This window comes from Melopsittacus undulatus, chromosome 8 (assembly GCF_012275295.1).
Source record: "Melopsittacus undulatus isolate bMelUnd1 chromosome 8, bMelUnd1.mat.Z, whole genome shotgun sequence".
Lineage (NCBI taxonomy): Eukaryota > Metazoa > Chordata > Aves > Psittaciformes > Psittaculidae > Melopsittacus > Melopsittacus undulatus.
The window spans coordinates 23,791,503-23,807,354 of record NC_047534.1 but is presented as its reverse complement, the minus strand read 5'-3'; the positions used below and the strand labels follow the sequence as shown (position 1 = coordinate 23,807,354).

Below are 15,852 nucleotides of genomic sequence, written 5' to 3'. Positions count from 1 at the left end.
CAGAATCTAATACAACCTTAAGTTGAGGGTACACCAGTCTATTACAGTTCTATATAATCAAGCAGTAAAAGACACTGGAGCGGGTGCAGATGCCATAGTGTCATTGCTATATGCAGGCAGCTCTTCACCCCTATCAAACTCATTCCCGCAGATCTGTGTGTGACTTAAAACCCACTGTCAACATCAGAATTCCCATCTTCACATCTTAGCCATCTACTTGCTTATGACTTGTTAAAAGGAACCTAATAAGAATTCTAGCAAGTTACAAATACAGTTCAGCGTAATTTTTCAGCTGGGTTGGTAGCATAATACTGCACTAGTTCATGTATTACTGTCTGCTGGGGAAACTGGACAATTACAATTAGTAATTTGTTTTTCCAGATCTCATTTATTTCAATCTGCCACATACTGGATTTTACAACTTGCGCAAATGAATGTACTTTAAAGTCAGAAACACCTGTCCAGTTGGACAGAGTGGTAGAGATCTTCAAGAAGATTCCTCTCATTATGTTAAGGAGAAATAGAGTCTCAAAGCTATAACTAAATAGCTTAAGTTGGTTTAAATATGTTAAGTAGCTCAAAGTAATTACAAGCTCAGGAGTGTTGCATCCCAACTAGAAGGAAGTACATCAGGAGGGCCAGGAGACCTCCTTGGATGGATAAGGAGCTGCTGAGGAAAATTCAAAGGACAAAAGAGGCTTCTAAGAGGTGGAAGCAAGGACAGGTGTGGCCTGGGAAGATCAGAGGGATGTTGTCTGGGAAGCTAGGGACCAGGTTAGGAAAGCTAAGGCCCAGTTAGAATTAAACTTGGCTAGGGATGTTAAGCGTAACAGGAGGGGATTTTATAGGTATGTAGCGAATAAAAAACAGACTAGGGACAATGTAGGCCCCCTCCGTAAGCTATCAGCAGAACTGGCTACACAGGATTTGGAGAAGGCTGAGGTTCTGAATGGCTTCTTTGCCTCAGCCTTCACTGGCAAAGGCTCTGACCACACCACCCAAGTCTTGGAAGGCAGACACAGGGCCTGTGAGAATAGTTAGGGTTGGAAAGGACCTTAAGATCATCCAGTTCCAACCCCCCTGCCATGGGCAGGAACACCTCACACTAAACCATATCACCCAAAGGACTGTCCAACCTGTTGTTGAACACTGCCAGGGATGGAGAATTCACAACCTCCCTGGGAAAACCATTCCAGTCCCTCACCACCCTTACATTAAAGAATTTCTTCCTTATATCCAATCTAAACCTCTGCTGTTTAAGTTTCAACCCGTTACCTCTTGTCCTGTCACTACAGCCCTTAATGAGTAGTCCCTCCCCAGCATCCCTGTAGGCCCCTTTCAGATACTGTGAGGCTGCTATGAGGTCTCCATGCAGCCTTCTCTTCTCCAGGCTGAACAGCCCCAACTTTCTCAGCCTGTTTTCATATGGGAGGTGCTCCAGTCTCCTGATCATCCTCGTGGCCCTCCTCTGGACTTGTTCCAACAGTTCCATGTCCTTTTTATGTCGAGGACACCAGAACTGCACACAATACTCCAGGTGAGGTCTCACGAGAGCAGAGTAGAGGGGCAGGATCACCTCCTTTGACCTGCTAGTCACACTTCTTTTGATGCAGCCCAGAATACAGCTGGCTTTCTGGGCTGTAAGTGCACACTGAAGCTGTCTCATGTTTATTTTCTCATTGACTAATACCCCCAAGTCCTTCTCTGCAGGGCTGCACTGAATTTCCTTTTTGCCCAGCCTGTAGCTGTGCCTGGGATTGCTCCGACCCAGGTGTAGGACCTTACACTTGTCATGGTTAAACTTCATGAGGTTGGCATCAGCCCACCTCACAAGCGTGTCAAGGTCCCTCTGAATGGCATTCCTTTCCTCCAGAGTATCAACAGAACCACACAACTTGGTGTCATTGGCAAACTTGCTGAGGGCACACTCAATCCCACTGTCCATGTCACCGACAAAGATGTTGAACAAGACCGGTCCCAACACCGATCCCTGAGGACACCACTCGTTACTGGTCTCCAGCCGGACACTGAGCCCTTGACCACAACTCTTTGTGTGCGACCATCCAGCCAGTTCTTTATGCACCAAGTAGTCTATCCATCAAATTGATGTCTCTCCAATTTAGAGACAAGGATGTAATGTGGGACAGTGTTAAACACTTTGCACAAGTCCAGGTAGATGACGTCAACTGCTCCACCCCTGTCCATCATTTCTGTAGCACCATCATAGAAGGCCACCAAATTGGTCAGGCAGGATTTCCCCCTAGTGAAGCCATGCTGGCTGTCACCAAGCACCTTGTTGTTTTTCATGTGCCCTAGCATGCCTTCCAGGAGAATCTGCTCCCAGATTTTGCCAGGCACAGAGGTGAGGCTAACTGGTCTGTGTTGAAGTGTGAAAAGTTGTATGGGAAGTTGTCCTTTCCTAGCTTACACAGTTAAATGAGTTGCTCCCCATGCATTCACTGCTACCCATGTAACTTAGATAAAATCCTATGACTTAATTTAGTGAAGCTTGTAAGAATTCAAAGCCAGTCAGTGGGCCTGAAGAGCAGTCATCCAAACTGTAATCAGCACTTGGCTGCTTGTTAGGGGCAGAAATACATTATTTTACAGGTACTGCTTAAAAATGTGGCATCATGATGGTTAATCTTTTCAAATCTGTGAAATTCTGTGACAGTTTGAGAGGTAGATAAAGTAAATTATTAAATTGTAAGTCACTTCATATATAAGCAAGAACGTAAAGTCCAGGTTTAGATATCCAAGAAAGCATTTGGCACCTCAGAGATGTCAGCTTCGTCCCTGCCATGCCACTTTCCCTGCCAGTATGAGAATATTAAGCAAGAACCACCTTAAATTTATGAAAGAAGAATGCTAAGCACAAAAATACATCTAAAACTACTCACTCCAGTGACTAGGTGCCTGACTGGAAACTGCACTAAAGTATTTGTTTATGATTCAGTGTGCCTCATCTGCTTGATGATTTTTGAAACAGCAAATACCCCTAAAAGCAAAAGTGCTTGTCCCATCGCAGGAGCCCAGGATTTTTTTTTCCTGGTATGTGGTATTAACCCCAAGATTGTGCAGTCATGTTCCATTTTGTCTGCTCCTTCTCTAGGTCCAAGAACTGTTCATTCTTTTTTGCACTATGGCCTCACTTGACTGAGGGCCCTGCTCAGCACAGCAGGTGCCTTGGTGGTCGTGGCATTCCTCGTGAATGTGAAAGGCATCCCTTAGAGTTCCTGTGTGCTGAAAAGATGAAGCTTTATTCAGGTTTCCATTTCTTGAAATCAAGAACGAAGGGAATAAAGAGTTAAAGAAGCTTAAGTAGCTGCTGATGGGTGGTTTGGACCAGTTTTCAGTGTTGTCATATGAAAAGTGCTTAAACTATTACTTTGGGAATAGCCCTGTTGCTTCTGAGACAAGCAAGTGCTACTATCTAATTCCTGCTGTACAAAAGGACACTGCAGTTTTAAAATTAAGCCTATTTATTTGTTGCTTTCTCACAGGAAACAGATTCGAGCTCTTCTAGGACAGTTTAGCCAGTCAGAGGCTTTGTTAATCTCTGCTGGATTAGAGCCAGGGACTCTAGATGGAGTTCTCTTGGATGCTGGCTGTTCTTCTATGCAATTTGATACACCTGAAAGAGGATTTTCCCTACAGAAGGATGGACCTTTGGACATGAGAATGGATTGGGACAGGTACTTGTTAATAGAGTATTTTTCCTTGAAACACAAAAACTGTATGCTCAGCATCCCCTATTCATTTAATTTCTACTTAAAATGAAGAATTTTCATCATCAAAACACATTTAATTTAACAGGAGAATACTGTCTTTTGCCACAAAGCTTTTTTCAATCTTAATACTTAGAACCCTGGTTATCATCTCTTTCCTTTCTTTGAAATAAGAGGAATGTTGATGTGTAGTTAAACCAGTAAGATTTTTGTTAACTATGCTATTAAAATGTTACAGTTTCAGTGTGTTTGGACTTACAGGGGATCTCACTTTCAGAGCCATGTCATCTCCCTGTTATTCCTGCAGTTTCTCAGACTGTACGTGGCCTGTAGGCTCAGAACCCCTTACTGCAGTCCCTTTCCTTTTCTGCTACACTTACTATTTGTGGAACCTTCACTTGAGCACGTTCAGTTGCTCCCACAGGAAAGGAGCAGCCTTCATGGCCATCTGGCCCAGTTACTGCTCTCTAAAAGGAAGGTAATGGAAAATAAATAAAATCAATCCCATCCATGATATCTGCCAATTGAAATCAAATAGCAATGTTGCTTTTAACACACTAGTATAATGTTGTCTTCCATGCCCCTAGATTTATTATAAGCTTTCTTTAGCAATATTATAAGCTTGCTTTCACATTCTGTGCAGAGGAGGCACATCAGGCTTGCTTACTTATCAAATTAACAATCACTAAATAAATTACCTCTATTTAATCTGCTAGAATTGGTGTCTAGCATGAAAATCAATGGTGGAATGACAATTTCTTCTTTATGTAGCAGTTTTTATCTTCAGACTACCCAATATATTTCTGTAGCCTTCTGCTTTTCACATGACCAACCAGAGACCTCTGCTGTATAGATGATGCTGTAATTGCCTAATGCATTATTTCTTGCATTGTGATTTGATGAACCTGTAGTCTCAAGAAATGTCATTTGATCTTTCATTGCTCACACAGAGCCTAAGGGAAGCCTCAGCTTCTAAGGAATTATCACATTCATGTTTAGTCTTAACACAGCAAATTTCATGATAGTCGCTTTCTCCGGTTCTGTGTGAAAAGCTCATGTGATCCTCCTGGGATTCAGCCCTCTGATTGCGAGAATCTGAACTCCAGGCTTGTATTTCCATCGTGAGAATATGTACATGGAACAGGAGCATCAGAACAAAGGATACCTGTGGCATAACAAAAGCCTTACCTGACAGTTGTTGCTATGATACTGCTTGCCTCCAAGTTTTGTTATCTGTTGTAAGATACTGCAGGAGGGTAATAAATGCCTCAAAAATATTCTGCACATTCATGTCTGTGTAGAAGAGAATTTATTAAGTAGGCTGTAGGTTTGTTTCTGATTGGTAAACCAACATATGATGGTCATAAAACACCTTGAACTATTTCAATAGCAAAGGGGCAGAGATTTAAAAAACAATAAATGTGTGGCTTATACTGTTGATACTGTAATAATTCCTGTCATTTTTAATATTAGGTCATTTCTGTTCTCTCAAAACAGTATTTGAATATAAATGCTTATGGCTTTTACTGAAAAGTAAAGTTAAATAATTTTCATGAGCAATTGTTTTTGTAGCAGTAGATGTGAAAGAAAAGATCCTTGAAATAATTTCTGACTAGAAACAAACATGTAATGCAAGGTGACTAAAAGGAACCAGTAAGGGTCAGGTTTACATTTTGAAGCTGGCTAAATAAAAAGTCACACAGCATTTCCATTGTACTGAAATGGTTTTTTTTTCTTGTCAACTCACTGAGCATAGTTTATGATATGAAAGTTTTGGGTGTTCTAATTGGTGTTAAGGAGCAAACCCGATTTCAGACGGCAAGAGAAAAGATTGAAAAGGTGGAAGCTATCTCTGTTTTCATGGGGTTGCTGTCTCTTATTTGAAAACCTCAAAGGCACTTGTATGCAGTGTGTGTGTTTGACTTTATGTCTCAATGCTATGAAGCTTCACCTCTTGTCAATGAAAACTGACGTCAGTGAACTAATTGGCTCTTCTTGTGCGTAGGTACCCTGACATGCCCACTGCTGCTGATGTTGTGAATGCTTTAGATCAACAGGCGCTTGCGTCCATCCTGAGAACATATGGGGAGGAGAGACACGCCAAGAAAATCGCTTCAGCTATCGTTCAGGCACGCAGCATATACCCCATCACCAGGACTCAGCAGCTTGCAAGCATTGTTGCAGGTACCCTCATTAATTCTTCACAGTGGCTGAGGAGAAAAAAATATTAATCCCCAATGTCCCAGAGGGATCTATTTGTACTTGAAATCATACAGGATCTAATCCTGCCTATTCTGTTCTGATGTCAGCATGCACTCTCTCTTTCTTTTTTCAGCTCCCACTTTTTGTATTATAGTTTAATGATTAGTCTAATGATAGATTTTCCATGAAGTGATTTATTATTTTGCCAACCAAGTTGAAACACAGATTGACAGGAGCCTAGGGAATCCTTTATCTCCACTATTGATAAGCTTTCAAATATCAATGCATCAATATACCTTTCAGTTTTAGATTTCTACATTTTAATATTTTGAAGGAAGTTTCCAGTTATGAATGAAATCAGTTCCTTTCTCTCTGCTTAAAGAACCAGGAAGCAAAAAGTAAAGCAATACCTAGCTTGCTTCATCTTGTGAATGTCAACTAGATCAGCCTGAAGCAACTATTGAAACACTTCATCTTACTTGCTCTTCATTGTAAACAACTTGAACAAAATGCAGTTATGTGGGAACTGTGCTCACATCAAGAACCTTCCTGTGTTCTCAGGTGAAAATGTTCAAGGAAAAAATTGAAGACACAAATCCTATTCATTAACTTTATAATATATAATGTTAATTTCTTTTTATAACCAAGAAATTAAAATCACTGGGTCTTGTCACAGACAAGTCCAAGCTGCTGACTCCTTTGAGTGCAGACTTTTGAAATGGCTGTCCAGATTTAATATTTACTGAAGAATAGTGTTAAATGTTATATCATTATCCTGAAGACTTTTTAAAAATAGATTGTGTTCTTAAACACATTGTGTTACTTAAACTGAAAGTTCACAGGACATACATTTAATTGCCAACAGACAAATCAAAAGGTTTGAATTTGTGTAAGTAGTGATGCTTTAGCAAAATGTCCAGTCAAGCAAGGCCCAATTTTTAGATGATGTGGTTAAAGGACCTGGAGACATTGGTTGCTGTTGTAAGTTCCTGGTGTAAATATAGTGAATGTGAAATGTAAGGAACATATTGTGAGTCTTTTATGAAACTTGAAGAGTTACATTTTTAATGTAGTTATTGTCATCAACATTATGGACAAATACTGTAGGGTTTTGACACATGTATCTCATGTTTTTGAAAAACTGCTGATTAATAGTACCTGTAACTGAGATTGAAGTAACCACATTGCTATGCTAAACATGTCATGTGTTGTAGGCTATGAACAAGCAACTCAGTAATTTCTGAAATGATGGTGTGCACTAGCTTAAACTAAGAAAAGGAAAATACTAGTGCATCAAATACAGGGATTGAAGATCTCTTCATGTTTAATGTGTTGCCTGTGGGTCATTACTTAGTGGTTACTTTCTGTGACAATGAGAAGGAGTTTTTGTTCTCACTTTAAACTGTGCTGTATTTGAAGACCACCTTGATATGTGAATCAGGTATGCATCAGATAGTGCATATGACAGAGTCAATGAATCCAGCACATAGCTGCCAACACAGTAAATATGTATGTTTTGTGGGTGTTTTTTTGAAGTTTATGCAAATTTTTGAAGTGGATGGTTTTAGGACTGTTACACTGATCTCTGTTTGGGTAGAACTTCTTCCAATCTTAATTTGATTCCTCCAGTAAAGGAGCACAGCGATGGATCATACTAGTTTTTGAACTGATTATACCTTAAGAAAATTTCTGGTAACTATTTGTTTAACTTACAATTTTTCATCAATATGTATTCTTATGTAAAATACCTGTGAAGTTATTGAAGTAAGCCAGAGCTTGAATGCCAGAGACCACAGCTACAGGATCCTCTTGGTGGCACAGCACAAAGAAAGCTCCTCACTAACAGCTCATAGAGTAAAATCTGTGATGTCCTGTAGTTTAATGTCAAGTCCTTTAAAAAATAAAATATTAATTAGAATAATCAAATCTTGCACTTTAGATTTTTCAGACTCTATAAAAGCATGAGGATCTGTCCAGAACAGGATTTTGTCAAGTATAGGAGCAAGAAAACGAGCAAAAAATCTAGCCAATGAGGATGGGTATTTGTCTCTTTCTCTGCTGGTGTCACTATCTGAGAATTTATGTATAGTCCATATTTCTTTATTACTATATAGATTTTCTAGAACTTAAAAATTTGGTGTTACGGTCCAGCCAATAACCAGACTCCCAAGACAGCTAGATTTGAACTGGAAAAATTTCTAAATATAAAATCCTAGACTTCTGGTCTTTCTTACCAGTAGGTTAGAACGTGTACTGCTGTTGCTAACTGATTTGGAGGTAAGAGTGAAGGATGTATTTAAAAAGCAAACAAACCAGATACAGAGCAATCAGCCATGTCTAAAGCATGTATTAGCAAGAATTACAATTTTAAGGTATAGATGGAAAAAATCTATAATAGAATTTTAAGTCAAGATTGCTAACAACAGCTTGAGGCTAACTCAGAAATCCAAAGGATTTCTTGCTCTCCTTTGTTCCAATTCAAGAAAATGATTCCTTCTATTTCTTAAAATAGAGCCTGAAAGATCTCTCTCTGCAAACTGTGCCAGGGAACAAAGTCCTACAAGAACAAAACCTAAAGGAAGTTTGGTGCTTTTTTTTTGGGGGGGGGATTCTACATGTTATCAAAAAGACTTCTGACCTGTTTATCTAAGGAGGGGCCTGTGAGCATGCAGTCTGCAGTTCACGTGGGGAAAAAGGAGGAGTTTTTGTTCAGTCATGTGAAGTTCATCTCTTCCTGCATCACAGCTGGACTTTAGTCATTGTTTATAGTTTTTACGCAGCTATCTGCAGTGGTGAACGCTCTGTAAATGGTAAAGATCAGTAGTTCTCAGCTGCAGGTCTGTGAATAGATGTGTGGAAGTCAATTAAGTGCTTCTGATGGCTTTTGCTGTGGCTCAGGGAGTTGTTTTGAAAAAATGGTTTAACTCACTGTACTGGAAAACCAGTTAAAATAGTGAATCTTATAGAATGTAATTTTAATAATGCTTTTTCTATACAACCTATGATCTATTCTTACATTTTTTGTGGGTAATATACTTTATTATCTAACAGAATTAATTTTTGTCAGTGATATTTACATGTGTAATCTATTAACGGATCATTTTAGGGTCATGTAATCACTTGGACTTGAAAAGAATTGATGAGGAGATATTAAAGACATTTGAAAAGTTTAAAAGGAACTTTAATGGGTAAAGTCAGTCTCAGACTGCTTCACATTTATAGACTTTAATTATCAATTTGGAATTTGTAATGTTGCCTGAATTTCAGATGGGTGAGGATGAGCACTGTATTGAGGGAGCCTAGACAAAAGGACATTCCTTGCGTCACAGAAACTTATTAAATGCAATGCTAATTTAACAGACAGATTCCTGCAAACAGGTGCACGATCTGAATTAATTTTTAAACTCTCCTACTCTCAAACACTCTGGGGACTTTAATCATTCCTATTGACAGGCATAGCACATTGTTCATTTTATTCACAAGCTTTAAAATTCCAATACATTTCAACACGTGAATCTGTTAGATTTTTACAAGTGTGAGTAACATCATGGCATCTCACACCTAAGAATAATTTTTCTCCCTGGGATTTCAAACCAGTCATCTAGCCAGAAGTGTGGTGGTTTTATGAATGAGATTCATTTTACAAGCTTCCCATGCAGTTTTTTATATTTCTGTACATTGTACGGCCTGTTACCAGGAAAGATTTTCTTCTAGTGTCATAGTAATTGGAGGGGGCTGGGTGAGAGATTTTGTGCCGTAGCAGAAAGCACGAATAGGTTTTTATTTAACTATACCAAAGGACTAAGAGTGGGGTAGGAAAATTTTTCACCTCTTGATCTTAGATCAAAAGCTACTGTCTTTACTGAAAAGGTGAAGGCCAGTGTGACAGAAATCACTACTACAGATTTATTAGTTAATCCCAGTCTCTGAAGACTGAGCAGTAAGCCTTTGAACTTGGAAATGGTTAGATTTTGGCTTTAGTTTGGAGGGGTTATTTTAAGAATGCTGCAAATAGACTGCATTGTTTTTTACCAGTTTCCTGAATATTAGTGTTCTGTACCATTATGTATGACCCACAGTGCTGTTTAAACACATTCAGCTGTGACCAGTAAAGTTCTATTATACATCCAGAATATAGCTGGGTTTTAATTTATTTTTCTTCATGTGTGATAAATTAATTCACAGTGATAATGTCTCAGGTAATCGTCAGGGAGGATTATTGTAGGAAGAACCCAACAACCCTGGCAGGAGAAATGGAGATCCTTCCAAAGACATGGCAGTGTCCCATTCATGCTGCTAGCCTGAGTATTTCTTTTCTTTTGCTTACCTATTCAGCATTGCAATTGAAAAATAGCAGGAGATGAAACTTGCAATATTTTACTAAAATTCCAGTGAGATTGGCTGTGGGAATTTAAACCAAGGATCTCATCCTAGGCTTCTGGTTTTATGGTTAGGTTCCAGTCAAGTAGCACAGTCAGTTTTGTACCTAAATTACATTCTGTACTGGTGCGGGTTGGCTTCATTTTTATCTGTGATACTTTGAGAAGCTGACATACTCTTAGAATATCAGAAATGGATCATTCCCCAGAAACTGGCAGTATTTTTAGGAAATCCTTAGTCTGCTAAAATATGATAGTTAACAATTCTGGATGTGCTTTGAGGGGTGAACATCAGCTCTGGGCAGGTAGTGACAGCCCAAAATTATGTATAAAACTGATGCTTTTCTCATCACAGCTGTAAATTGTTCAGCTTACTTGTTAAGTATTTTCTTATTCAAGGATTCTGTAACTGAATTCAAAAGATACCTGAGTATCTGATGTTTCAACTTCAAATTCAATTGAAGCAAAATGCCTGTGGTCTTATGGAGAATATGAAGCTATTTAGTCACGTAGTGCAGATCCTTTGGTGGTTTTGGATACATTACATTATGATTTTAAACATTGCTGCTTCATTTAATAACTGTTCAAAAGTTCTGAGCATACTGCTAGTGTGGATAAGCTGTTAGTTGACCATTTGAAGAAAAATGTTTATTTTTCTCAGCAAAACATTCCATTATGTTAGGCTTCAAGAGACAGTTTTCTTCACACACAAGTAGCAATAAGTGTCAGTTTCAATGATTCTATTTCCAAATAATCATTTTTTAGGTATGTAAAGAAATACATAAACACATACTGTCCCAGGTAGTAGAAGCTTAGTGTCAGCTGGCTTCTTGTGACATCTTGCCTTCTGTGATTCTAAGTTCTCCTTTTAGTTCAGCTTTTTAATCGAAGCAGGCTTTATGACTTAAAATGAGGGTATAGATACTTTTTATGATTTATAGAAAAGCATAGAGCTTGGTGTTCCCAAAGAGAGAAATTCTACTAGCTAGCTAGTATGCCTCTTTCTGGAGTTTGTAAGTGATGGAGGAGGGTAGCGTTCAATTTATTTGTAAAACAGTATTTATTTATTTATTGTAAAACATTATAGTATTTATTTATTTGTAAATTTTGTAAAACAGAGCTTAAAGTTCCTGTGCAGTAGTTTCTGCTGGAAGAAGCTGATCCTGTTGCTACTTCCTATATTGAAAGGATGTAGAACTAGGAAACGGCCATAGCTACGATTGGTCTCTTCAGTTAATTCAAGAACTCTTGGCATTAGAGTCAGAAGAGGTAGGGAATGTAGCTGAGAAAACTGAGGATGCAGAAATGCATATTAGATGCATTGCATACATGATAATAGCATTGTTAATAATTATTGTATTTTTAAATCCCATTATTGGCCTCTACCTTAGCTGAACACTGGTGGTTGCTTCTGAGTTTGTGATGCCAAATACGGAGGCTTTCTGACCTAAGTATTTGTTTTCTTGCCTTAAAGAGTTTAAGTCTTTAAGTTTTTTTAAAAGTTAAAAGTTTTTTAAGTTTTCTTACCTTTAGAACTCTTGAGAGTTCCACTAATAAATTATTTTGTGCCAACGTACTGGATTATGATGTCTTTATTTAAATTTTTTTTTCAATCACCTGTGTAGATGAAAATTTAGTCAATTTGTTTTAGAGGTATCATGTTCTTTTACTCCACTATGTGGAATATCAATTGCTTGATTATGAACTGCATTAACTTGAAACTCATTGCATAGTTTTAGTTTAGCACTGGCATGCAATTAAGGCATTCTGCTACATCATAACAGCTGTATTGCCTTATCTTTAATGGGCCCTCTTGCTTAAAAAATCAGTTCTTTTCAGTTATGCACTAGTATTATTCATTCAGTTTATCTTTACCAGGCTCCTTTGCTCACTCACATAATAGTTTATAAGTTTACTCAGGTTTCAGAGATGTTGTAAGACTCTTGAACTTCCGTCCCTTTGGTCCATCAGATCTATACTCAGATATTGAACATTCAAGCTGAAAAAGCAACAGCATCAGCTGTGTTTTCTGAATTTCTCAAGATATTTTTGTGAACATTTGAAAACACACAGGTGTAGAGGTCAACAATTTTTAGTCCCAAACAAGGATGTCTCTTTTAAACTTTAAGCAATTAATTGAAAGATACTTACCACCAGTAGATGCTGTTTTCATCTTAACTATGCTTTCTTCGCAGGTAGAGATATTTAGAAGGCAACAATTAAAATTGTTCCCATCACATATTTAATTTTTTACGTTTTGTCCTTGAAAACATAGAACTAACCACCATCAATACTGAACTGACACTGACTATTCTGAGCTGCAAAGTGAAGCTTATCTAGCCCATCTTCATTTTTTCCCTATCTTGGTTTCAAACATCAAACCATCATGTTGTATTTTAACTTTGTGACATGTCTGGGGAAGGAATTGCTATGAAAGATTCTAGGAAAAAGCCCCACCAGCCAGCTCAGTTCAATAGAGTTTAATTTTAGCAATGTGAATTCAAAGCAGGAAATAAAGATACATTATAAAGAAGGAAGCTCACCACTCAGGGTTCAGTTGTAAGTATGCTTTCCCTTAAAGTCATCATCTATGCGTGGGCTCATGTCAGGATAGCAGCGTAGAAATAACAAGATATTAACATATACCTTTCAAAATCTCCAACAGGTGCTTTTCCAGCTTCAGCACTGTATGCACGGAAGGATTTGCTGCAGAGACCTACACATGTGGCTACCAAAACTTTCCAGGCTCTGCGAATATTTGTAAATAATGAACTCCATGAACTCCTTATAGGGCTGAAGACAGCTGAGAAGTTTCTAAAACCTGGAGGTCGCCTCGTAGCCCTCTCCTTTCATTCACTAGAAGATCGTATTATCAAACGTTTTTTTCATGGAATAGACATGACAGAGAAGTACAATCTTGGTGCAAAACAGAAGATAAGACAGGCTCTGAAAAGTTGCTCCAAAGAAGACAATACAGAAGAAATATCTCCTGGAAAATCTAATTCAAAGTGGACTTTAATACAGAAAAAAGTTCTCACACCCCAGGCCAAGGATATTCAAACAAACCCAAGAGGAAGGTCAGCCAAGCTAAGAGCTGCTGTTAAACTCTAAAACAAAACAGATGATTGTATAACTGTATCATTTCTTTACATTTTGTTTTCCAGAAGGCTACCTGGAATAGTATCAGACTGAAAAAAAAATAAATTTAAAGCTGTTAGAAAACATTTCTTTCTTACATTTGTGTTTCTTTCAAATTAGGATGTAGTGCAGAGCATCAGAAGGTAAAATAAATAAATTAAATGCAGATAGGTGGATGTCACTAATTATACAAAAAAAGACTTTTTTTTAAGAGAGTGTCAAACCAAAAGTATATAGAAATTACAGGTTTGATGTATTTATAGTGTTTCCTTTAGATTATTAATTTAATCCCTGACATTAACAATCTCAACTCAGTAGCTGATTAAGACAGATCCATTTTATGGGGTTTCACACACCTCAGTCAGATGGCTGGTTTAGTCTAGGGTTAGTTTAAGCTAAAAGAATTCATGATACCTAAGTCTGTTTCTCAACTGACTTTTTGCATGGATGCTTGTGGGGCAAGTGCTAGTTCTTAAAAAAATAAACTGGTACCTGTATGTTATGTTCTATCCAGGAATTTGTAAATTGGCTCTTATGTTTTCTTTTAAATAAATATTTACTTTTTGGAGTGACCACCTGGTTATTTAATGATTATGGGTTCTAAATAAGAAATGTATATTGGGGTAAAAGATAAGAGCACTGTTTGCCTTTGAACACTACAAGCAAGCACTCACATTTATACTTGGACTGTTCCTGTGACCCTAACTTCTGTGCATATATCCAATACAACCTTTAGGTGTGTATGAAATTCTAAGTAACCCATCCAGAAAAGGTGTTGTGGGTCTTAAAATGAAGTGTCCTCATTTGCTGGTGATCATTTATGAAGAGGTCCTACTTAGGTAAGTATTGAAGTATTTTATCAAAGGCCCATTCTAGCCCCATTTTCCTATTTGGATGCTATATTAGGTAGTGGGATGTGTAACTATTTTTTTAGTAAGTCAATATTAATCGGTTATTTTAATAAAAGACCATTGTTTTGCTGTCTTTGCATGTTAAAAAGGCATGTCTTTGACCTCTGATCCATCTCTTCAGGAATAAAAGACTCAATATTGTTTAATTCGTTGTTCATGTAATGTGTTCTTAGGTATACATGATAATATCTGTTACTAATCTGAGATGAAATTGGGTGGTGATGGGCATTTCATTATTTTCTGAAATTTCAGTATTTTTCAACTAGTTTCATTCTACCTGCTGTTAAATATTAAATAAGACATTCCACTTCAAATAATATTACTTACTGTTGACATCTTAGAGACAAGAGACTGTACTTTAAATAGACATTTTTTTCATGCAAAATAAGTATAAACAGCTAATGTTATTTTTAGCTAAAATTCAATACTGAAATGTACTCCCGTTGTAAGCTGGAAAAATTGTATGTCCAACACGGGCTCGGATAAATTGTAGTGCCATGCTGTGCATTCTTCTGGAACACCCTTCAGGAAAAGACCATCCAATTACAACAGAAGCATCTCTATCCCATAAATTATATGAAAACATTACAATTCCTTATGTTTAAAACAATGATTCAAATCCATCCACTCTCAGATCTGATTTCAAAAGCAGTTTCTTATGATTGATGAACCTAGTGTAGATCAGGTTTTGTAAATAAACTCCCTCAGTTAAGGACAGTAAGAGATTTTTCTTTTTCTCTGGGTTGGAGTTGTGTGGTCATGGCACTGCATCAGTCATTGAGCTCTTTAGAGGTTCTGTTTTTCTCAGGGTCATCTCGCTTTCAGCTTTAAACCTATGGTATGGAGAGTCCTGGAACTGTAACCTCTGCTTACCTGAATAAAGAATTTTCTGGGTTTGCCAGAAAAAAAATGTGATGTCAAAGTATTCTTGTATCTTTAAACATTTAATTTAGTAGGTGAAGTTATGTGAAGGCTGTTAGGTCTTCATGTTCTTACCGGGACATGTGTACATAACATAACTTAAATTATCCTAGCATAGTATATGTGGCATGTTAGCAAAACTGAACTGTTGGTTTTTTTTTTTTTTTCTTTACCACCATCAAATATGGTTTTTATGAAGGAGATGGTATCTAGTGGAGAATTAGTCTCCCTGAAAACAAGGTCATGCTGTAAAGGTACAAAATGTGTATCATTCCTGAAATTTGCCATTCTACCTGAGCAATCTACATTTTCATACAGTGGAATGCAAGATTATCTATCAAGAAGAAAAAATACTGTAGACCATGTTTATGAGGAATATAGAAACATCTAATGAGTAGAGACATACAGTATGGGTAATATTTGTAGAGAATATCAAGTGGTAGTTGTAGAGAGACAATAGTGTTGCCAAACAATACATGCATGCAAAGCATATTGCTAAAGTGTGTATCCTTTCATGTTAGTACTTTAAAGGGTGTGGGAAAACTTTAAAAAGGATAAAAAAACAGCTATGAT

General features: G+C 37.6%; 1 protein-coding gene across 7 annotated transcripts in view; it reads left to right on the top strand.

The window, feature by feature from the left end:
- Positions 1–15,058, top strand: part of METTL15 (methyltransferase 15, mitochondrial 12S rRNA N4-cytidine) — a 94,771-nt gene extending 79,713 nt beyond the window's left edge. For all 7 annotated transcript variants that reach the window (XM_031050470.2, XM_031050465.2, XM_031050466.2 and 4 more), the window contains 3 exons: positions 3,504–3,695; positions 5,734–5,912; positions 12,975–15,058. In XM_031050470.2, the coding sequence (XP_030906330.2) occupies positions 3,504–3,695; positions 5,734–5,912; positions 12,975–13,420 (817 nt within the window). In that variant the 3' untranslated portion in view covers positions 13,421–15,058. The remainder of the gene's footprint in view (positions 1–3,503; positions 3,696–5,733; positions 5,913–12,974) is intronic.
- Positions 15,059–15,852: the final 794 nt, after the last annotated feature.